Below are 23,988 nucleotides of genomic sequence, written 5' to 3' on the forward strand. Positions count from 1 at the left end.
TTAGAATACAATTCTTCGTATGATAAGGAAAATTGCCATTGCTGGTGAAACTGTCACTCAAGTGTGTCAAATCGTAAATACAATGATAATTGCAAAAGGCATGTTCACTTGGTTTTCTACAAATGGATTCTATCAAGCAGATCATAACAGCCGAGACTACAGGAATTAAAAGTTTGAGAGAAGGAAACAGAAGCTTGTTACAAATGGGAAGAAAACTTATTACAACGGGTTTGCGTGCAAAAATTGCAAGACATAATCTTTACAAACCAATGCGTCGACAAATTCGATGAATGATGACAATCTAAGAGGCAACTCACTTGACGAGCCAAATGGTTGCCTTGCACCTATCAATGGTGTGACTGGTGAAACCGAGGCCGATTAGTGAATGTTCGACCATTGGCTCTGACAAAATGTGTGATACCAATACAAAGACCAGCCCATAGAAGTGACAAGAAGAAGTGGCGAACATCATCCCGGGCTGCAAAGGTAATCGAAGATAGTTAGCAGTGTACATGGAATTACAATTTCGCTCAACCTGAATTGTCTGGATCAGTACTTACAGGTCAATACATAATAGGATAGCTAGAACTTTAACAACATTGATAGATTTTGACCAAATTTCAATTTTTCAAACATTAATTATAGTATAATACAAAATAAAATAAAAATGCCATGTTGGCCCTTAGAATATTGATTCAGTCTAATTTTTCATCCTCAACTTCAGCCATTTACTTAACATCCCCAAAATGCCAAAAGCAGCGCAAATCACATCTCAAGGCCAGATATCATGGGCGCTATTGTGTGGTGTAGCAAATACAATCAATTCTGTCACGTTAACTGGCAGTCTGGCACGTCATCAACTTGACCATACACCCATTAAGTTGAATGGTAGCACCCATTAATCCATGAAAAAATGAAAGAATAAATATGTGCAAGTATTTTTTTTTGTCCCATTGGTTGCATTTAGATTTAATAATCAATTCACTGCATAAACAAAATATCAACATAGCACATCGAGCAGTAAAGCTCTTTTCCAAAGGAATGAGCCTAAATGGAAGACTTTATGAAATTGTTCCTTTATTTAATGCATGGATTTAACGTGGTAGGAAACAGACAGCAAATGCTGCTTTCTGTAAAATTACAGGAGAGCATTGATCAGCATAAATTTATAGCAGAACACTAGAAAATATCTCTTTCAGCAGAACCAGATTCCTTACCATGTCTTAGTGACATCATCATGAACATCAGAGCTCCCATAATCAATGCAAAAGCAAGGCGGAAGGACTGTAAAGGAAAATATGCATAAGTTTCGTTCTGTTGGAATATATAAGAAACACATTCCAGTAGTTGATCCAGCTATTTCCCGTAAATAAAGAGTACCAAGTGAGTGTCAAAGGTTGTGTATGTACATGTGCTTAGTCAAAATACACACAGAAAACATACAAAATGTGAATGATTTTGAAGGAATTCCCATTAGCAGTTCAAAATGCGATAACTTTGTGATGTAAAGAGAGTTTAAGCTATAACGAATTGTACCCACCGCATAATTCTCTAGAAGTCCTCCTTTTCTTGGCACTGCCATGTCTCGACTAACAGATGTCGTGTAATGTCCTTGAAGAAGGTCCATGGCATCCTATGTATGATAATAAATAAATATTAAGGCCTGCCTACAAAATACCTGGGGCACATATTTTAGTTGAAGGTAAATTGGAACAAATTGAGTTCAAATAAGTAGCTTGCATGATGTTTGTTAGATTGTGGGCAGTGGAGGCATTAACAAGAAGTTTTATAGAGAATGCATTGTCTGTTACCACACAAATCAATTATACAACAACATGTAAGCTGCCATAACTCAGCATAAATTTCAGTAATTTAATTCTTAGGCTTAGGCCCCTCTTCAAGAATTGCACTGGTACTAATATATCATTAACATGACACATCTACTAAGCGAAGTCATAGAGAGTTGGCATTGGGGGCATCATCGCAAAATCAATGCTTACCTGCTTAGTCCCATCAACAAAGTTATTTAAGTAGTATCTAGCAAGTGCATTCCACAAATCATTCACAATACCCTGAGTAGTTCGCTTCCCATACCTGAGATGAAAAAAAAATGTAAATGTGGAGACAGTAGCTAGAATAAATAATATAATATCGCTTCTGTATTTCATTTTAAAATACACAACCACAAAACAGAATGAATGTAAATTAACCACCAGTAATCTATGATATATACAGAAGAAACTATAGTACTTAATACGCACTCGGTCAGTCTAATTATTATTCTGGGACCATCTTATGTCCTGCACTGACATTTAGAGCCTGCTCTGGCTCCTCCAAAAACGGCTCCGGCTCCGGCTCCTCTGGTGGAGCGGCTTCTCTGGTGGAGCTGGAGCCGTTTTCTAAAACGTTTGCCAAAACAGCTTCCCCCTGTTGGATTGAGATTGTAAAATATCTAAATTGCCCTTTTTTATTATTTTTTTATTTTTTTCTTTTTTTTCCTTTTCTTTCTTTTTCTTTTTTCCTCTCTTTTTCTTTTTTCCTCTCTCTTTTTCTTTTTTCCCCTCTCCTCCTTATCCATTCGCCCCACATCCCCGTCACCGTCTCCTACCTCCGCCGCCCCACCTCCCCTCTCGCCGCCGCCAAGCCCCTCCGATGCCGGCCTCCCACCGCGCCACGGGCTCCCGCCGTCGCCGCCCGGCCTTGGCGCGCCGCGCCTCGGGCTGCCTCCGCCGCCGGCCTCTCACCGAGCCCCGGGCTCCCACAGCCGCCGCCCGGCCTCCTGCCCTGCCTCGCTCCCGCCGTCGTTGCTCGCGCCACCGTCGGGCCCGCACCTGCCCCTGTTCCCTGCCCCGCGTCGCCGCAGGCACCTCTGTGCCGTCGCTGGCCTCCGCCCTGCCCCGGCCGCCTGCTCCTTGCCCTCCCTCCCGCCGCCGGCCGCCGCACTGCCTCCGCCCTCTACTCTCGCTGCTGACGCAGGCGCCGTCCACCCGGGGCAAGGCTGGAATGGGTGAGGCGGAGCCGGACGGAGCCACGGTTTTGTGGCTCCGCCTCACCAAAACAGCTCCAGTCACTGGGTTTCCCGGGATTTGGAGCCGGAGCCGGTCGTGGAGCGGCCCCTTTCACCCTCTTTGGCAGGGCTTCACGTGGAGCCGGTTTTGGAGCCGGAGCCGAAGCCCTGCCTGTAGAAAGGTAGAGGGAATAGGGAAACACCGCACACCCTATGCGGAGGGTGACCTCTCATTATATAGCCAATGTGGCTTGCAATACAAGAAGGTGTACATGCCCAACATGGGCCACCCAATATGGGCCTACACGCCCAATATGGGCCTCAAGTATACGCACACAGCTATACATTCTATCACCCGCCCTCAGTCGAAGCATCAGGATTCCGGATGCAAAGGCTGGACCGAAAATCCTGAAACAGCTGCAGAGGAAGCCCCTTCGTCATGATATCAGCGAACTGATATTGTGACGGCACATGAAGAACACGAACTTCGCCGAGAGCCACCTTCTCGCGAACGAAGTGGATGTCAATCTCAATGTGCTTGGTACGGCGGTGGTGGACCGGGTTGGCAGTCATGTAAACAGTGCTGACATTGTCGCAGTAGACCACGGTAGCCCACCTTCAACGGGACACGAAGTTCCTGAAGGAGTTGGCGCAGCCAGCAACATTCGGCGACCACATGAGCGACAGCCCGGTACTCGGCCTCCGCACTGGACCGGGACACCGTGGTTTGCCGTTTGGACGACCAAGACACCAAGCTGTCTCCGAGGAAGACGCAGAAGCCTGATGTGGAGCGGCGGGAGTCGGGGCAGCCTGCCCAGTCAGCGTCGGAGTAGGCGACCAGCTTGTCAACCGGCCCAGTGCCGATGTGGAGGCCAGCTGATAGGGAGCCCTTCACATAGCGAAGGATGCGCTTGATCAGCGCAAGGTGAGGCTCCCAAGGGTTGTGCATGAACAGACAGACTTGTTGTACTGCATATGCGAGATCCGGACGCGTCAGGGTCAGGTACTGGAGAGCGCCGGCGAGGCTCCGGTACTCAGAGGGGTCGGCGACAGGAGGACCCTCTGTAGCCGAGAGCTTGGCGCGAGTGTCAACAGGTGTCGACGTCGAGTGACACTCGGCCATGCCTGCCCGCTGGAGAAGATCTAGCGCGTACTGGCGCTGGCTGAGGAATAGCCCGTCGGAGGAGCGCGTGACGGAGATCCCGAGGAAGTGGTGCAGCTCTCCGAGGTCCGTCATGGCGAACTCAGAGTGAAGACGAGTTGTGATTCGTCGGAGCAGGTCCGACGAGGAAGCCGTGAGGATGATGTCGTCGACGTACACCAGCAGGTAGGCAGTGGCGCCTCCCTCCTGAAGAACAAAGAGGGAGGTGTCGGTGGCCGAGGCGACGAAACCCAGCTGGCGAAGGTAGGTGGCGAAACGCTGGTACCACGCCCGCGGAGCCTGCTTCAGACCATAGAGAGAGCGCTGCAGCAAGCAAACATGGTCAGGATGAGCAGGGTCGACAAAGCCAGGAGGTTGCTGACTGTAGACGATCTCCTCCAGGCGTCCGTGAAGGAAGGCATTCTTCACATCGAACTGGTGGATCGGCCAGTGACGTGAAGAAGCGATGCTGAGGACAACCCGGATCGTGGCAGGCTTGACGACGGGGCTGAACGTCTCGCCGTAGTCGACGCCGTGTCGCTGGGTGAAGCTGTGATGTAGCGAAAATGGCCTTTTATGCCATATTTCATTATAATGTTTTGGCGATTGATGACACACGCAACACTTGAACTAATGTGTTTGCTTAGATGATATACTCAGCCTTTTAGGTTCAAGTGATGACAAAGAGAAGAGAGGCGAAGCTAGGCCCGAAGGGCCGCCCCTACGGGGGTTCCGCCCTTAGGGTTGAACCGACGCCAAGCAAATTACACACGTCGGTGCATTGACTTGAGCACGTCTGGGAGTTTTAGTATCACCGGTTAAACCGACGTAAGGCAAAATGTACTCATCGGTGCAATGACAGAGATGGCCTGCGGGCTAGGGTTTGGCACCGGATGAACCGACGATAGGAAGTTTGAATACGTCGGTGCAATGGCAGAAGCAGACCAAGGAAAATGCATACATCGGATGAACCGATGATGCACCGGTTAATGGCGTCGGTGCAGTTGTCCAGAGAGTTTGTTTTTCAAGGATCAGAGGACAGTTGCACTCACCGGTTAAACCGACGCTAACATTACATACACCGGTCGATTGCGTCGGTTGATTGCCCGTACACGTAACGGCTAGTTTTCAGTGGGCAGTTTAGTATCACCGGTTAAACCGACGATGGCGATTTGGGGAGCATCGGATTAACCGGTGTTAAGCACATTTCTGGCAGCTTTTCTCCAACGGCTATATTTGCTTGTGCTGCCTATATATACCCCCAAGGCCGCACCATTTGAGTGTGCTGGAGTTCAAAGAAGTATACTAGAGCTAAAGATCATCTCCAACCACCATAGAGCTTCATTGTACATCATATAGGCTTAAGCACACTTGTTAGAGTGCTTAGTGCTTGATTAGGGATTAGTTCTTGCGAGAGCTCCCTTGAGAGAAGTCTTGCTGCGGCAAGCAAACACTTGTACTCGTCGTGTGACCCTCCGACTTGGTGTGGAGTGGCAACGACACTTTGTGCGGGGAAGGAGGCCCCTACTTGGTGTTAAAGCTCCAAGATAGTGAAGACGGTGCCGTGGTGACGCTTCGAGATAGACGGTGGCGGTGACCTCGTCTTTGTGACTTGGTGTCACTTAGCCTTTGCTTGTCGGGAGCCTTGGAGGCGTGGCAAGACGGTGATCAAGCGAAGAGACTCGGTATCACACTTGTTCTTTGTGAGCAAGTGGTCGTGGACGTAGGGAGGGACTTTGGTGTCCTAACCGAACCACGTTAAATCGTGTGTCTTGGTGTCTTCACGGGAGTTTGCATATCCTCTCCCTTACCGCTTTACTTACCGCATTACGTTTCCGCATTTACTCTTTCTTGCTTACCTTTACTTTCCTAGTTAGTTTGATTAGGATTGGCTATAGGTGGCAAGTCTTTTGGGGTAAGTAGAGGGTAGCATAGATAAACCTTAGTCATAACTAGCATGTGTAGGACGTGTTAGGTTTATCTTAAGCAATTAGATTGAGCCCTAGAATAGAAAAGCGATTAGCGACCCTATTCACCCCCTCCCCCTCTAGGGTCGGACACCCCGGTGATCCTTACATGTGAACAACCCAGCGAGCCTTGTGATGGGCAAGTGTGCCGTCGGAGTGGTATTTATGTTTATAAATCCACTTGCCCGTCACAATATTGGCACCAGGAGGCTTGGGAACGAGCCGCCAAGTGTCATTGTCGACGAGCGACTGGTACTCAGCCATGGCAGCCCACCACTGTGGATCCACCAGGGCAGTCATGTAGTTCCCCGGGATCGGGGAGATGGCAGTAGCGGCGAAAGCCATCTGAGCCGTAGGCGCTGGAGGTGGTGGTGGTGGAGGGAAGCCGTAGCGCTCAACAGGCCGCAGGGAGCCTGTCTGAGACCGCGTCACAGGCCGGCTGACCGAATCTGGCGGTGGAGGCGGCGGAGGAGGCGGCGGTGGAGGGGCCGGCGGAGGAGGCACAGCTGCTGGACCGACAGCAGCAGGCGCAGGTGCCGGTGGGGCAGCTGCTGGACCGTCCAGCAGCAGCAGGCCCAGGTGCCGGTGGAGCCACAGGAGCCCTCGGAGGCCGACGCCGAGTGTAAACCCAGAGTGGAGAAGGGCCGGCCGGAGCTGCAGCCGATGCGAGGCCGACAACCGGCCCAACCTGGAGGATAGCAGGGTCCTCGAAGAGCTCCTCCAGGTAAGCACGGGGGTGCGGCTGCTCGACATCGACAAGCGATGGAGCGGCCGCAGTAGGGGCCGCTGCTGCAGTGCGAGGCACCGGCACGGCGTGACATGAAAGAAGAAAATCCAGAGAGCTCGGAGGCGCACTGGATGGGTCAGCACTGAACGGAAAACAGGTCTCGTCGAACACAACATGGCGAGAGATGATGATCCGCCGAGTGGTGAGGTCGAGACAGCGGTACCCCTTGTGAGAGGAGGGATAACCGAGAAAGACAAGCTGTAGAGCGGGGAGCAAGCTTGTGTTTGGCAGTGGCAGTCATGTTGGGATAGCACAGACAGCCGAAAACGCGAAGATGAGCGTAGTCAGGTGGCTGGCGGTGTAGCAGCTCATAGGGAACGCTGTTCTGAACAGCAGAGGAGGGGCGCCGGTTTAGGAGGTAGGTCGCCGTAGCGAGGGCCTCGGCCCAATACTTGGGCGGCATGCCAGCATGAATAAGCAGGGTGCGAATGCTATTGTTGAGGGTCCGAAGAACGCGCTCGGCTTTGCCATTCTGCTAGGAGGTGTAAGGGCACGAGAGACATAGGTGAATGCCTCGAGATGCAAAGAAGGCGGCGAGAGAATTATTAACAAACTCAGTGCCGTTATCAGCCTGAACAGCTCTAATGGGAAGGCCGAATTGTGTCTGGGCAAAGCTGCAGAAATTGGTTAGATGACCAGCAACCTCGGACTTGTGGACAAGAGGAAAAGTCCAGCAAAAATGTGTAAAATCATCAAGAATGACGAGGTAATACTGAGCACCCGAAATACTCGCTACAGGAGAGGTCCATACATCACAGTAAACTAGTTCAAAAGGCATAGTGCTGATAGAACTAGAGGTACTAATTGGCAGACGCACATGCTTGCCAAGTTGACATGAATGACAAAGAGTATGCCTAGATTTATTACACTGGATGGAGGCATTATTTCTAAGCAACTCTATGGTGGCAGCCCCAGGATGACCAAGACGCTGATGCCAGAGACTGGTGGAGATGGCGAGGCTGGCGTGTGGAGCTGCAGGGCTGGGGGGGACGGTGTACAGGCCGTCGGAGCTATTGCAGCGAAGAATCACGTGACTGGTCGGGATATCCTTAACAGAAAAACCAAAGGCGTCAAATTCAATAGTGCAATTGTTGTCTTTGGTGAACTGGCGAACTGAAAGTAAGCTGCGCATTAGGGAAGGGACAACAAGAACATTATGAAGAGAAAAATTTGACGCGTGGGTGGGTAGGTATGAGCTGCCATGACTGGAAACTGGGATGGTTTGACCATTGCCCACGGTGATGAAAGGATGGGAGGGGGGTGGCGGGAAAGAAGTATACCATCCGACGAGTGCATGTGGAAGGCCGTGCCAGAGTCCATGACCCAGGAGTTGGAGTTCTGGAGCGCCATCTGGTTCAGGGCAGCAATGAAGCCGGCCTGATCCCACATCTGAGGAGCGGAGACCTGCGCCGAGGCGAACGCGGTGTGTGCCTGGGGGTTGGCGCCGAGGAGGCTAGGCATGCGCCCGCCCAGCCACCCACCGTGGCCGCTGGACCACCCGCCCTGGCCGCCTTGCCAGGAGCCGCCGGCCTGCTGACCCGAGGGACCATGGGGCGAAACTGGCCCTCCTGCGGGCCGGTCTGCGGGCCGCCGTTGCCCTTGCCTCCTTGGCCACCGGAACGGCGACCCTTGCCGCCCTTCTGCTTGGGCGCGCCGCTGCCTCCGCTGTCCCCGCCCTTGCTGCTGACGCCCGTAGCGACTCCCGCGAAGGAGGAGCGGCAGCAGGGGCTGGTACAGCAAGCGATGGTGGAGGCGATTAGGGCAGTGGCCGCCGTGGTCTTCGTGTCGTTGGCGAGGCGCAGCTCTTTGAGGGAGAGCAGCTCGTGGGCACGCGTGAAGGACGGAAGATCCATGGCGTTGGCGATGTCGTCGGCGGTGGAGTCGAAGCGAGGGTTGAGGCCGCGCAGGAGGCTGAGTACGAGCTGGGAGTCGGTAATGGGGTTGCCGACCTGTCGAAGGGCGGCAGCCTTCGACTTGAGGCGCTGGCAGTACTCGTCGATGGTGGAGTCGCCCTGCTTGAGGGTGTGGAATTCCTCGAGCAGGAAGACGGCGCGTGAGGCCGTGTTGGTGCGGAACAGGGCCTCGATCGCGACCCAGAGTTGGCACGCGGTCTGGTTCTCGTCGGTGATGGCGAGGTCGAGGACGGAGTCGTCGACGGTGCCGAAGATCCAGCTGCGCCGCAGCACTCCGCCACGTCCCAATCTGGGTTGTCGGGCTGCGGTGCGGTGCCATCGATGTGGCGGCGGAGGCTGAACTTGCCGCACAACGCCGTGAAGAACGAAGCCCACTTGGAGTAGTTGGCGCTCTTCATGTCCAGGGTCACGGGAACGTGAGCCTTGACGTTGACGGTGGTGTAGGGGTGGACAATGATGGCCTGTGTTGGTGCGGCAGGAAGCACAGGCAAGGAACCATCTGTTCCGGCGGCGCCGGAGGAGGAGCTCATGGCGGCGGCACTGGATCAGATTGATCCAAGAGCGGCGGCCTGCTGATGGACGCGGCACGAGAGGGGGTCTGCGCCCTAGGGGAGGGCGCGCAGGGAAGGGAGAGGGCTGCGCCCTAGGTTAGGGGCGTAGAGAGGAGGGAGGGGCGGCGCCAGGAGATGGCGCCCTAGGGCAGAGAGGTAGGGCGCAAGGGGGGAACCCTAGCGGAGGGAGGGAGCGGAAGCGGAAGGCCGATCGTTGTCTTTTCTGGATACCATGTAGAAAAGTAGAGGGAATAGGGAAACACCGCACACCCTATGCGGGGGGGACCTCTCATTATATAGCCAATGTGGCTTGCAATACAAGAAGGTGTACATGCCCAATATGGGCCTACACGCCCAATATGGGCCGCTCAATATGGGCCTACACGCCCAATATGGGCCTCAAGTATACGCACACAGCTATACATTCTATCACTGCCAAAGGGGGCCTTACTTGTATGATGTAGGCTTTTCACCCGATAAGTAGTCAAACACATATAACTTTACAGTAGCACATTATCTGGGTCATGCTAGTATAGAGATTCACTGCAATAGTGGTCATGTGATCTCCAATTCTTCATAACCCTAACTCCCTAAGCATCTCATAACTACAAGTTCTTAGCTCTGAATAGATTTTGAGGTGATAAATGTGACTACTGTTCTTATTTAACGTGAAAATTGGAAGTGGGTCCTGTTCTTGTTAAGAAAAATAGCGGAGGGAGGGAGCGGAAGCGGAAGGCCGATCGTTGCCTTTTCTGGATACCATGTAGAAAGGTAGAGGGAATAGGGAAACACCGCACACCCTATGCGGGGGGGGGGGGGTGACCTCTCATTATATAGCCAATGTGGCTTGCAATACAAGAAGGTGTACATGTCCAATATGGGCCTACACGCCCAATATGGGCCTCAAGTATACGCACACAGCTATACATTCTATCACTGCCAAAGGGGGCCTTACTTGTATGATGTAGGCTTTTCACCCGATAAGTAGTCAAACACATATAACTTTACAGTAGCACATTATCTGGGTCATGCTAGTATAGAGATTCACTGCAATAGTGGTCATGTGATCTCCAATTCTTCATAACCCTAACTCCCTAAGCATCTCATAACTACAAGTTCTTAGCTCTGAATAGATTTTGAGGTGATAAATGTGACTACTGTTCTTATTTAACGTGAAAATTGGAAGTGGGTCCTGTTCTTGTTAAGAAAAATAGGGGGGGCTACAAATACAGAAATTACCGAACAAAATCTCCCTTCAGAGCAGGAGTTCCAGAGTACTGAATGCTTATTGCATCTCCATGATTTGCCCACACTGAAAAAAGGACTCAATTTACTCCAGCATCATTGCTTATAAAAAGGAATGGAAAATGCAACTAAGAACCCAGATTAATTAAATGGTAAAGATAATACTCACAAACTTTGTAATTTGTATCAAAGGCTGGATGGTTGCTTATTGTACCATCAACACCAAGAACTCCTATACGTTGGAGTTGGCTCTCCAGAATTTTTCTTCCAATCATGCTCTGTTTAGAGATTGTCAAAATTCAGAGATATAAGTGAGTTGAAGAACCAAAAGAGAACTAAAACCCAAAAAAGACCAATAGTAATTGTCCATCATAGAAGGATGTATCAACAATAGCACAATGATTAGCTACTATGAGTCTATGAACTCAAGGCATGGGATATTCTTACTGCATCATATGTTCTGTTTGAGAACAAATAATCTGAAACCAAACAAGAGTACAACTTAAACATATAATTAGTATCAAACATGCTGTCCTAAAAGTACTTCAATTATCCCAGTATACAAGTTTGGAAAATGATTAACAGTTCAAATGAGACATTTTTTGCAAGTTCCGCATCTGTTACATAGTACATCTATATTGCAATACTACAATAAAAGGATGACAAATGCCCTTAGCCAAACAGCAAATCTTTCTCAAGTTGGTTTGGAAAACAAAAAGGGGAAGCCGCTAGGTAACTGGATGACTAAAATGGTATTGCATAGACATATTATTTGCTTATCAATAACTGTTGAAGTACATGTGAATGCAACAAAGCTTGGAAAGTATGTACCTGAGTCACATTGGTACGGTCCAAACAGTCTATACAATTTGTTCTGACGGTGCCAGTCTGCTCCTCAATTTTCTCGCCTTTATCATTTATAAGGAAGTACCTATCAGACAACTGTATTAGAAAACCAAGTTGTAAGGATACATGAGTCTTTGGAGACATAATATAAATGAATATATCACTAAGATATACAGAAAACCTCACTGCAGATGATGATAATAAGCCAAAAATAGAATGACTAACATATTGTGACTGAATGCACTTCAGTTTTCCTGATTAGTCAGGATCTCGAATAAAAATGGCATACCCAGTGATGAAAACTCCCACATAAAGTGGGATCTGGGAAGAGGAATTCGTAGGCAGCCTTACCCTCATTTTTCAAGGAGGTGCATTCAAACCCAGGACCTCCAGGGCACAAGTGGAGATACTATCACTGTGCCAGGCCCACGCTTCAGACAGGAACTCAAATACCAAAAATAAAATCTATGCTGTTGGTAATTAACACATCTGTACTAGCACTCCTCAAGGTTCAAGGCAATATCTGAAGTGACAACATGCAAGATTTGATAGCTTTGGCTTCAAGTACAAAAGTTCATTCTGTATCAGGCTGATTAGCACGAATTGATCCATAGACCACTAGATTAAAGAACTAATGATCCCCTCAAGCCAAGTCATATGCAGTTGGTTTTGCATGCAGATTTGATGTGCGACTGGTGGTTGTTTGTTAGACCAAAGTATATTTGGTGGCTGATTTGGCCCCCATATAACAATGCTCCTTTAAGAAATATCAAGATCGTACAAAATAATAAACGGTATGACATGGAGTAATACTACATCAGCTAAACATACCTATGTTGCTTAAGATAATCTTTGATCTGCTCATACAACTGAGAAAGGCGTTCAAAGTGAATATGACCACAAACTCGGTGGAAGTCAAAGTGCACATATCTGCAAGACATGCATACATGCTTAGCCACAATATTACATGATAGGAGCACTGAGCAGTCCATAGGGGAGAAAGGAATTGTTACCTTACATCTTCGCTGAGAATAGGTTCAATAGATTTTGCATATCTTTCACGGAGGCGACCTTCGCCGCCACCCTCAATATCAGAAAACAAACAAGGTGAACATCACATGGAAGATAGAAGAAAGCCAATAAGCAAGAACTATAAGGTTCAATCAAAATGGCCAATCTGTTTCTTAGCTTTCAAGAAAAGTATCTGTTAGTGCTTCACTGCTTGAACAAATCATTATACTACTACATGAAACATAAGCAGGAAGGAATAACTGTAGTACATATGGAAATATGTCCACTAGGGAGAAAATAATGCAAGTATGCAGGATCCATATCTGAAGTTAATACTAAATATGAAGAATTGTATGATTTTATATGGAGCAAGTACTCCTGATTTTCTTAATTTTGGAAACTTATAGCACTAGTGTTAGTTTGAAGTTCAAGTGCAGTGTACTTACTGTATTGACAAGATCTACAGCCAAGACAGCTCCATATTTCTTTTGCAAATCATGAAAGTGCCGCTCAAGCACACGAGGCTGAACAACAGAAACCAAGATAGAGTTATAAAAATAAAATAAAATAATCAGCACAGTTTGCATACTTGCATTCTAGATTACTCCCTCTGTCCCAAAATATTAGTCGTTTTGGATTTTCTAGATACATAGATTTTGCTATGCACCTAGATACAACATATGTCTATCTAGATGCATAACAAACACTATGCACCTAGAAAAGCCAAAACGATTAATAATTTGGGATGGAGGGAGTATCTACTAGTTAAATGTAAGTAAGGATATCATACAATTTCATGACAAGATATAGTGACATTACAGCAAAAAGGTAAGAACAAAACAAGGAATGATATAAGAAAGCTCACCGCGTCCTCTTGTCTAACAATGTCAAAGCTAGGTTTATATGTCAAATCAACAATCTGCTCCCACATGAATGGCATAGAACCTCGAACCTGCAAAACATATAATTTGTCAAGGTATTTGGAATATTTATATTGACAAACTAATTAAGACTGAAGCACAACATAAAAATGAGGCAACCAAAAAACAATATTAAGTGTTGATTTCAAATTGTGAGAAGAAACCTACTTGTACATACGATGCTGTAAATCCTTTTGACTGCATTATCTGCTCTGTTTCAACAAAGTTTGCAGCATAACCCTCTGCATCAGCCCCTCGTCTCCACATCCGCGTACCTTTAGAAAAATTCATGAAGAAATCATAAAACATTGAGTTTCACAAAAATGAGAAGACATGGTGCAGTTAAAACTGACCATGCACAGTAATAACATATTTAACTAAATGAAAGTAAGAAATGTGAAAAACTTATTTTGATGCCTAAGAACACTCACCTATCCTCCGCGTGCACCTACGTGCAATCAGGGTCACATTTAACTTTTCTGACCCAACTTCTGCATGCATGTTTTGAAAACCTGATATTTAGTTAAGTTCCATAAATTCACAATAAAACATGACCCAAAGGAAAGTTGAATCAACAATTTAATAGAACACATCTTATATCTCTAGTAGTGCCCTAGTTGAAATGTCATGATATGCGAAGGATACTGCCTTGAATTACTGGCAATAAGTACTGGTTCAGCTGTTAAGGGAGAAAGGAAGCAATCAGAATACTGGTTCAGCTGCCTTGAAATCCAAATTGAAATGAACTAAGGGCCTGTTTGGAAAGGGAAGATAATTTAGGAATTTTACCAATCCCTGCTATCCAAAAAGTCCACCTAAACATATATTAATCTTACCTTGTTCTCAATTAGAGGTTCCAACAAGTAACTGTTCCATAGAAATCTTGGTTCAGCCTGAAAAGAGTTATGTCATTCAATCAGTAATAGTAGTTAGCAAAGCACAACTGCACAAGATAGTACTACTAAGCTCTGGTGCTGAAAAGCTACTGTGAAAATGCTTAAAACTTATTTTACCAAGTTTAACTCAAGCAAGACTGTTTTTTCTGTTCTCACACTATAAAAGTTCTACCAAACATTAACTTGCACATTTTCCATGTTGAAGGATGCGATTACTTAGAATTATCTTGTAAATTTGCAGCGTGCAACAGAAGTCACTAGCCATTACCAACAGCAGAATGGCAAACTTTGAGACTAAGTGCAAACAGACAGTGCAAACACTGTTGCATAAAATGGTCAGATTATATGGCATACTATGTAATACTAAAAGTAGCAACTAGCAAAGGCAACCTGGTACTACATGTACCAGTAAGGGTTAGCAGCAGAGGCTAGCATATGACAAGATATAGTGGACATAGATAATGACTCCCCATCTATAAGCAAAATGTGGAGTTAGAAATGGAGAAGGAAGCAAAACCTGTCTCCAAAGGGGAAGTGATTTATACTCATCACCAAGATCATGTAGCCTCTGTGCACTGGATTCGAACAGACAAAGATAAGCCTGTGGGTTACAACAAATAATACAGGGAAGTTCATAGTACTAAATTATCAACCATGCCTATTCCACAATAACTTTCTCTCTGCATTCAAAATCTAAATGCTTCAAGGATGGAACTCTTGAATGTAACTGAAATGTTTAATAAGAACTCACGAGAGTGTAAGGTTGATATCATAGGAGAAGTGAAGGCCGATAGTCCTCTCTGCAGCATCCAGGAGTTCCGAGAATTCACTTTCCATTTTTTTCTGCCAACAAAATATTTGAATGTCAAAGGGAATATTGATAGCGACAACTTAACAGGGTACAGAAGAAGCAATTTTGCACCTGTTCAGCAGAAGTTGTGTTAAGTGCATTGTTGCAGGGAAGAACTTTTAGTCCTGTGACTTTAAAAATAGCGTGTCCCAAGTAGGATCCCACACAATCACGATCTGTGATCACCAGAAAAAATGATCCAACTGCAAGCTTGAGCACTCCTATCACACCATAAACTGTTTGAACTTTAGGTGTTGATGATCCACATGGTGGCAGCGCTTCAACCAGATTCATTGTTCCATTGGCTCGGCTAACTGACAAGAACAAGTCAGCAAGGCCATCAATTGGTTCCAATATATAACAGTCAGGAAACTCCCAAAGCCTCAGTCTTGTATGAAGTTTAGATGAAGGGCTTCCATCATTTGTCCCATCCATGGCGGGATAACCTGAAACAATTGGTGTTACTGATGGTGGTAAGAGTAACAATCACATGCAGATTTTCATTCAGAGTACTAGTCAAATTTATTTGAAAAAACACTTGTGGGGAGGTAATTAGCACAGAGCAGGTTGCCAGGGAGACTATGAACTGGAATTCCTCTTAATTAAACAGTAACAACTGAAATGCCAGTGCTGTGCTGTCAATCATCCGAGCAAAGGCCTACCGGAATTTTGCGACACAAACATGAGTATTATGGCTCCAACCACCACCCGCAACGGAAAAATAAATGGACAACTCGAACCTTCAGCACGGGCAAGTTTAAGATGGCCACGAGCAGGCGCACAGCCGAACAAGCGGCGTGTGTGATGAAATCGAAGAGATCTACAGCCCCGTGTCCTGCTATGGACATGATTCGCGCGAGGCGGGCTGGCTGGAAGAACGCATCCTGTAACTAGAGCAGCACCGCTGGCCATTGGCCCATAGCCAGATATCTAGCATCGGGGAGATCTCGAGCCACGAGGAATCTGAATGCTTGTCTTATATCCTATATAGGTTGTTGGAGGAGACAGATCAGAGTCCGCTGAGCTGAGAATAAAGGTATCGCTAGATGCCGAGCTGCTGGCGGTCTGTCGCAGCAGCAGGGTAGTGGTCCCCGGTCCCAATGGCCGCCTCACCTCAGGCCGCACGTCGCTCGCCTCGCCGGAGCCGGACCTACGCCGCATCGACCTTCTCGCGCACATCAGCAACAGCAAGCCGGCGGCCACGGGCGGGGGCGCGGGGCCATCCTCACCCCAAGCCTGTGTACGCGTCAAGGCGAGAGAGAACAGAGAAGGGATGCAGATCGGAACGGGAGAGAGGAGATCACCCCGAAAGTCTGGCCGGCCGTTGGGTCTCGGTCTCCACGGGAGAGAAGGTACGTGAGAATTGAGATAGAGGAGAGAGATGCTGGAAGAGGTATTGGGCTGCATACATAGCTACGGTGGTGGGCTTGGCCTGTAAAGAGATGGTGTGTTGGGCTGAATTGCAAGAACCTGGGTAATTGTAGCTGGGCTTGGCTTAATTCGGGTTTTTTTTTTTGGGGGAGGGGGGTAATTCGGCTAACGGGATTTAGTATCCGAATTTCCTATAAAAAATCCGTGTTCTGAGGTGCGAGTCACACATATCACTGGCAGTCAAGATTTCACACAGTCATATTCTCTAAAACCGTTATCCAAATCAAAATTTGACTGCACTACTGTGTTACTTCCGATGAAATTTTCAAAGCAAGATCACAGTTGGATTGATTTTTTGTACGGAACAATTTTTTGAACATGGAATAATTTTTTAAAAAAGTTGGATACGAAGAAATGTTCCGCCTTATGTGATGGTTTGACTGCCAATCACATGTGTGAATCTTAATATTTATGTTCCGAGATCGGAACTCAAGATAGTTTCGGGTTCTAAATTTTTTGGATATTTTAGATTCAGGGTCAAAATTTTTGGATTCGGGATTCGAGTCTTGTGCCTACCCCTAGGAATGAGGTGCGGACGCATAGACATACACCCAAAAATTTGGGTAAAAAATCGCTTTAGTCAATCAAATACTGTTATATACTCTTTTATTTCAGTAAGTTGTATTGTACTTTAAAACCAAATATGCCAAATAACCCGATGTAGCAACCCAGCATCCTCTCTGGTAATGGGACGGCCTCATTCTTTCTCAGCTGGCCCAAGTGACGACAAAGTATGTTCATCGTTCCCCTTCTCGACTCTGCGTCCACTATTCCTTTAACTCCAGCGACAAAGTAAAGTTCAAAGCAAGTTTAATTCTCTTCCGCTCGCTTTCGTTTTTCTCTAGAATAGCTCTTCTGCCGTAGGATTCAACTCCACCTTTTTGTATTCGGCCCTTGTCTCCCCTCGACGAACCCAAGTCAACGCTTGTCAGACTGACTTCAACAAGCCAAGCCAAAATGGGACATGCATTCCTTCGTTTGCATCCTCCACAATAGATGCATTGCCCACGCATTTTTGATCGTCTCCAACAAGCTAACGCAAATTGGATAGCAGGAGCCGTCGTTGTTCGCGGGTCCACTAGAAATTTGTGTCGGAGGAAAGAGGAGAAGCATTTTTTCGCCGTGGTTGGCCTCCAAGGCAAAAATGCCCAAAAAATACTGTACCGACGCATTGTTGAAGTTAGTCTGATGCCTTCATTTTTGCCTTGTGTGGAAGTGAGATTTAGGCCGAAGGGCTGGAAATCCACCGTGCCGAACAGATTTCCCAAGGCCCAACTTCTCAGCCTGGTGGGCCCCGGTGGCCTGGCATCAGGATGCGCCTGTCAGTCTCTGCTGCATCAGCGGCTGACGATACCCGGTCCTGCCAGGTGGATAGAGCCATAGAGGAGATCGAAGCTTCCGTGAGCTGGCTACGCGGCAGCTGCAAAGCAAACCTCCGGAGCGCTCGCGCCGTCGCCCACACGAGCGCGCACGCCGCGACACGCGCGGGCCGCCGTGCGTGTCGCGCACAGGCGCACGGCTCCCTCCCTCCACCTGGGTCCCGGCCGTCGGCCCGCATGACGCACCGCCGCCGTACGCTGTGCGTCCGTCCATCCATCCATCCTGATAACTACCGACCCAACCCCGGCCTCAGCAGTGCAGCGCAAGCGCAACGGCGCTGGTGTCGCCACCACGCCCCCGGTCGCGATCGCCGCTGCCTCACTCGGCTGATCGGTAGCCTTATCGTCAGAGCGGGGAAAGCTAAGGACGCGTCGCGTCGCGCCAGCGACACCGCGAGAGCGCAGCGAGGCGATGATGGAGGACGACGACGACGACTTCACCTTCCCCACCGTCGCCGCCGCGGCGCCCGCGCCGGGCGGGGGGCTCGGCGTCGGCGGCGGGGACGGCGAACGGGCCGCGGCGCACGTGGTCCCGCTCCGCGAGCTCGCCGCGGCGTCGTCCCCGCTCTGGCCGTTCGCGGGCTCTCCGAAGGGGACGGTGACCGCGGACGGAGACGGCCGCCGTGCCGCGGCTCGTGGCGTCGACCGGGAGGAGCGCGGTGCCGCCGATGACGAGGAGAGGATGGACCTGCTTTGGGAGGGCGCCGCCACCACCGACGCCACAGCGCCGGCGCCACAGCCAGCTGGGAGCTGCGCCGGGCATGCAGAGCCACAGCCGCCGAAGCCGATGGTGCCGACTCCGGAGCCGCGCCGGGCCGGGGCGGCGGACGGGGACGACAAGCAGCGCGCCGCGGCCGTGGCCGACGCGGAAAGGATGGACAAGCTGTGGGAGAGCTTCAACGAGGAGCTCCTCCTGCTGCGGCGCGGCCGCACCAAGTCCGCCGCCGATCGCCCCGGCGGTAACAAGGACTGGTACCTCTGCAGCTACCCGCCGTCGGACGACGACGCCGGGGACTCCGAGGACACGTCGGCGTCGTCCCCCGCGGAGCGGCGCGGGTTCGCGTGCGCGCCCACGATGCTGCGCGCGGCATCGCGCGCCGGCGGGGCGGGCCAGTTCTGCGGCAGCCCCCGCGGCGGGCGGCGCCGCGGGGGCGCGGCCGGGTGGGCGCTGCTGCTCAGGCTCTTCCGGAGGCTCTTCGCCGTCGACAAGGCCACCACGGCGCCCCGCACCCGCGCCACTATCTAGTGCCATGACCATGATGCTCCTACTGTGTGTACTGATGCATATGGTACCATCCAATTTGCAGAGAATTTTACGTACGGCAATTACAGGTTTCTTTTCTTGGTCAAGAAAAAGCTGGAAATTAAATTCGCTAGCTAGGTCACGAGTTAACCAAGTAAGTACTTGCACGAGTCCATGTAGCCATGAACAACTAGATTTGAGTAAATATATATCTACAGAGAATCTGCAGGGGAATGAAGATCAAGATCCTTTTGTCCGATCCTCCTGTTTTTTGAGGTGCTGGCAAGGCACATGCATGTGTGTGCCAGCATGCTATGTGATTAAAGGGAAAGAGAGCATCATCACATCGCTAATTGTTCTTTGTCATGCATGGCCCAAAACAAAAGCTAATAGCGTTATTGATCTGCCATCTTAGAACGGAGCTAGTAATTAATAACTACAAAGTGCATGCCTCCTTTTTTCAACTGAATTTCGTCCCTGGCAGCGCAACAAGTAGTGGTAGCTCAACTAAGGACCAAGAAAGAGATCCACATTCTCAAAAAGCCAAAAAAAACAATGCGTCCTGTGTGTCACCTAGCTAGCTAGCTAGTGTGAATGATTCCCATGCACTGGAGAGTAGTGGAACGACGGCGACAGCCAACGACCGGCCTGATCGCGACGGCGGAGCTGCACGTTTTGATCCTACGGGCGGCGGCGGCTTCACCTTCACCCGCCAGCCAAAGCGTCCGAATGATTCGATCTCCTTCCCGGCAAAGCCGCCAAGCCGGTGGGCCGCGCCGCCCGGCCGGCCGGCCGGCGACGAGACGCGCCGCGCGGGGCCAGCCAGCGCGCGTTGATTAGCTAGTGGGATCGGCGATGGCGGCTTTGCTGCGGCCAGTCAAAGTGGTGTGCTACATTGCTACATAATTACTAACATGGAAGCAGCTAGCTAGCTGAGGACAGCTTGACGAGTGAATGGTTTATCCACGCCGTACGTGTCGTGGGAGCGGACGTACGATACGACCAGATGTTGGGGGAGACAGTAGAGTTACCGTGTACGGATCGGAGTGGTAGTCGTCTACTACTACTACTACTGTATATCTATTACCGCTATGAAATTCATCAGTGCCGGTAAAATTCGCCAGTAAATTTCCAGAAGAGTTACCACAGGCGGAAAGTTCAGATACATGCATGGAGAGAGAGCGCCCGAAAGATGCTCTGAAACCTATTTTGTATACGTTTAGGCTGGCCTGTCTCTCATAAGATACAGTACGTACTTTGGAAAGCAATTGAGCATCCAATCAAGAATCAACACATCCCAATTAGGGGCCGTCTTTCTTTTCATCTTTAGGCCCTTCAAGCGTCTTGTATTGGAGCAACATGGGACTAGCATCTAGTGCCTTATAAGCGCGTTTTATCGTTAATCCACAAATCCCAAATAGATCTTATTCGGTCAATCCCCTCCAAAGGAGGTTGGAATTGGAATGAATTGAGGGGATTTTGTGAGGTGAGATTTAAAATAAATCTTAGCCTTGGCATTTTTATGAAAAAAAATATTCTGAACTCACCCACAAACACGACACCCACCTACATCTTATACATGTACGACCATTAAGCTAGACCTAACAATCAAATACACACCCAAGCTACCAGTATACACAGTCATTACAGACGTCGTACGCAACGGGGGAGAGGGGATGCCACGTAGAATTGTAGGTGGATATTTTAAAAATAAATAGAAAATTGTTATTTTTACAAAATTCAGAAAAATCCTACCATCAATCCAACAACTCTAATCATAATAATCATTGAATCTGTTATTTTTCTAATAAATTACTCACATCTGTCATTATGAAAATAGACTAAAGTAACTCTTTAAACATACATCTAAATTACGCACATCTGCTATTATCAAAAAAATCTAAAGCAACCCTTAATCTTCATGTAAACTGCCCGCCTATGCCATTACAAAAATGATACAAATAACCCTCTAAATTTGCATATAAATTACCCAATTATATTATTATTAAAAGTTAAAGTAACCCATAAATCTGAATTACATAATTATAACAAAAATATTAAAGTGCATCAGTATAAAATTTTAAATTACTATTTATCATTACTAATATATTATTTATATTATTTTTTATATGAAAATACTATTTTTTGGGTCACTATATGAAAATACTACCTACGATATGTGTGTAATACCAAAATAATTTTATAGTTGAGAAAAAAACTTTAGTAGATGTCCAAGCCAAAGTGGGCCAAGAGCCATCCAACCAACCCATTCCTTGACCCAAGTCTAAACCCTAAGGGAACCGAGCCCCACTTTCCATCACTGTCCCTCCTCTTCTGTTCGAGCCCCTCTCCGTTGAACATCTCTCCTCCTCTCCACAACATTCTTCCCCTCTCTATAACCTCATCCACAACAGCAATAAGCAAGGGAAAAGGAGAAAAATGGATTGAGGAGGAGAGAGGATCAAGATGTGGTGCATCTTTGGAGTAGACTTGCTCCTCCCCACCTCAATCCCACTGCCCTAGATTTTGGGAATGACCAAGGTGAGGTGAATCCATTTTAGTCCTGCTAATTAATATTTTTATATGGCTCTTGGTCAAGTGGATTTTGGGGGGGGGGGTGTGGGGGGGATACGGTTTGAAGGATGATCTGCAGTCTGCTGCCTTGTAGCTCGGGCAGTGCTGCTGTCCTTATAGTTGGCAACCTAAACACTTTTTCCTCAAAGCTGGATAATACAAAAGTTGTAGAGGTTTATGGGATCTAGCTGCTGTCATTTCACATGTTTTGGTGGAGTATATCGTCAGTTATTGAATATTGTTTGGGCGCTGATTTTGATGTCCAGATTTGGATAGTAGCGACATGTGTTAGCTGACCTTAACCATGGAAATCGAGGAAACACATAATAACAAAGTTGTAGATTTCCCAACGATGTACATGTGTAAAAAATTGAGAATATTTGGACAACGGATTTGGGAGACATGGATTTTTGTATGCTGCTGCCTGGAATTTCAGACAGCTTCTGTACTTCACATTCAAGTGCGGTTTTTACCCCTCTTGGTGTCATGTTAAAAATGTAAGATCTAGGGATGGCAACTGGTCGGGTAAAGGTCCGGATAGAGTAAATACCCATCCGCAACAATACCCGAGACTATAAGGCATACCCGTACCCGCGAAGTCTAGTGGGTAAAATTTTATACCCGTACCCGTACCCACCAGTTTCGGATATCCATCAAGTTTATTAATAATAGCATAAATAACCTATCATTTGGTCGTATAGAATAACATATTTTGAATTTTTGCCCATACAACCAAACACAAAGCATTAGTAAAATAAAAAAACTAAATGGATCATCTTGCACCATTTTTTTCTTATATTCAGCACCTATTTTGTAGTTGTATGTAAGTAGATGTGTTCAATTCTTGTTAAGTATTTTATCAAAAAATGTGACAATGATCATACATATCACTACAAATAATAAGCAAAATGTCAATGTTAGTTTCACATCTATTAGTTCAAACAATTTTATCCATTTATGTAGTTCAAACAATCACAAGAAAATGGGATATAAAATTTACAAATTATATGAGTTCACTAGATTATTTATTATATTTCGGGTACCCATTGGGTACCCCCACACCCTCACCAGTCGGATCTGTACAGAGTTGTAGGCCCTTCCCTTGGCTTTCTGAAGTGGATTTGTTTTCAGTCATACCACGTGTAATTTAAAAGAAACAAAATGGTGAAGAAGCAATGCTGCAGTTATCCTAGTCAATGTTCAACGTTATCGCTCGTCTGACTGTTTGGTTTATGGAAATATGGTACCTACTGTATGTATGTGGTTAAATGAGTGTGTGTTCTGATCTTGTTGTGTCAAACAGGTGGTAACATTTTGAAACATGCCTAGAGCAGTTGTCTCCTTCATTGGGAGGCAAGTAACGTAGCGGCGGTTGCTACACACTTTAATTTGCTATTTATTCTACCTCGACCTTAAATTTCAGAATGACAATTTGTCAAATATGGTTCGCTCCAATATAAATTTATGAACATCTTACTGTTGTTAATACAAATGTCTTGTTCTTTTTGCTATAATTTGGTAATGGATCTTGTTGGCATGATTAGGATGAGGCTTGTGTTGTCAAATGAGCAGATACTTATCTCTAGTATATGTGGTGTATATTCTCTCTATGCAATATGTCTTGGCATTGCATTTCATTGCATCACAATACATAGCATACAGAGTTATGTCGCCGCTTGATAGCCGCAACCATATGGGTACAACATCGTTTATTGGGCATAATGACGCAGCTTCATACTTTGTTGAGTATAAAGCCAAGAGACATGACATTTGCATTGCATTTGCATTTATGGTGCTATTGGATTTTCTATGGCATTCATTGGCTATGTGTAAGGATCGATGGACCAAGAGGGGGGTGAATTGGGCCTTTTTCAATTTCTAAAACAAGGTAAAGCAACCTTAACCTATGCAATACTAGTAGGGCACCAATTCACCAACCGGATAACTAAGCTACCTACACAAGCTAAGAGAGATAAAAACAAAGTAAAGCCTAGCAAGGTAGAGCTAAGTTATGATCTCTAAGTCAAGCACATGAGTAAATTGCATGAAAGAAAATGCTTGAATAAAGAGAGTGGACAAGAGACGACCGGATTTTTTTCCCGTGGTGTCGATGTGTTGGCACACACCCCTAGTCCACGTTGTGACACTCACTAAGAGTCTTGTCACCTCCCATGTCACCGAGACTTGGGCGCTCACTAAGAGTCTCCGTTCACCATCCCGGCGTGGT

General features: G+C 47.5%; 1 protein-coding gene and 1 long non-coding RNA gene across 5 annotated transcripts; one reads left to right on the forward strand and one right to left on the reverse strand.

The window, feature by feature from the left end:
- Positions 1 to 18: 18 nt before the first annotated feature.
- LOC120656054 (phosphoinositide phosphatase SAC7-like) lies at positions 19 to 16,558 on the reverse strand. 4 transcript variants are annotated; one of them, XM_039934043.1, is made up of 20 exons: positions 16,248 to 16,453; positions 15,875 to 16,117; positions 15,207 to 15,580; positions 15,036 to 15,127; positions 14,802 to 14,859; positions 14,225 to 14,281; positions 14,034 to 14,067; positions 13,820 to 13,900; positions 13,557 to 13,663; positions 13,334 to 13,420; positions 12,915 to 12,992; positions 12,471 to 12,541; positions 12,289 to 12,387; positions 11,443 to 11,542; positions 10,781 to 10,889; positions 10,606 to 10,678; positions 2,001 to 2,094; positions 1,541 to 1,633; positions 1,218 to 1,284; positions 19 to 478 (listed from the first exon to the last, which is right to left on the reverse strand). In XM_039934043.1, the coding sequence occupies exons 2-20, from the start codon at positions 16,044 to 16,046 to the stop codon at positions 348 to 350; spliced, it is 1,977 nt and encodes a 658-aa protein (XP_039789977.1). In that variant the 5' UTR covers positions 16,047 to 16,117; positions 16,248 to 16,453; the 3' UTR covers positions 19 to 347. The 4 variants fall into 4 exon arrangements, with proteins under 4 accessions (XP_039789977.1, XP_039789979.1, XP_039789980.1 ...); XM_039934045.1 differs by lacking the exon at positions 15,875 to 16,117 and having other exon boundaries at positions 16,439 to 16,558; XM_039934046.1 differs by lacking the exon at positions 15,875 to 16,117 and having other exon boundaries at positions 16,248 to 16,471.
- Positions 16,559 to 21,509: 4,951 nt separating this feature from the next.
- Positions 21,510 to 23,253, forward strand: LOC120654109. Its single transcript, XR_005666989.1, has 2 exons — positions 21,510 to 21,728; positions 23,065 to 23,253. It is a non-coding gene; the product is annotated as an uncharacterized LOC120654109 (long non-coding RNA).
- Positions 23,254 to 23,988: the final 735 nt, after the last annotated feature.

Source organism: Panicum virgatum, chromosome 1N (assembly GCF_016808335.1).
Source record: "Panicum virgatum strain AP13 chromosome 1N, P.virgatum_v5, whole genome shotgun sequence".
In the NCBI taxonomy this organism is placed as follows: domain Eukaryota; kingdom Viridiplantae; phylum Streptophyta; class Magnoliopsida; order Poales; family Poaceae; genus Panicum; species Panicum virgatum.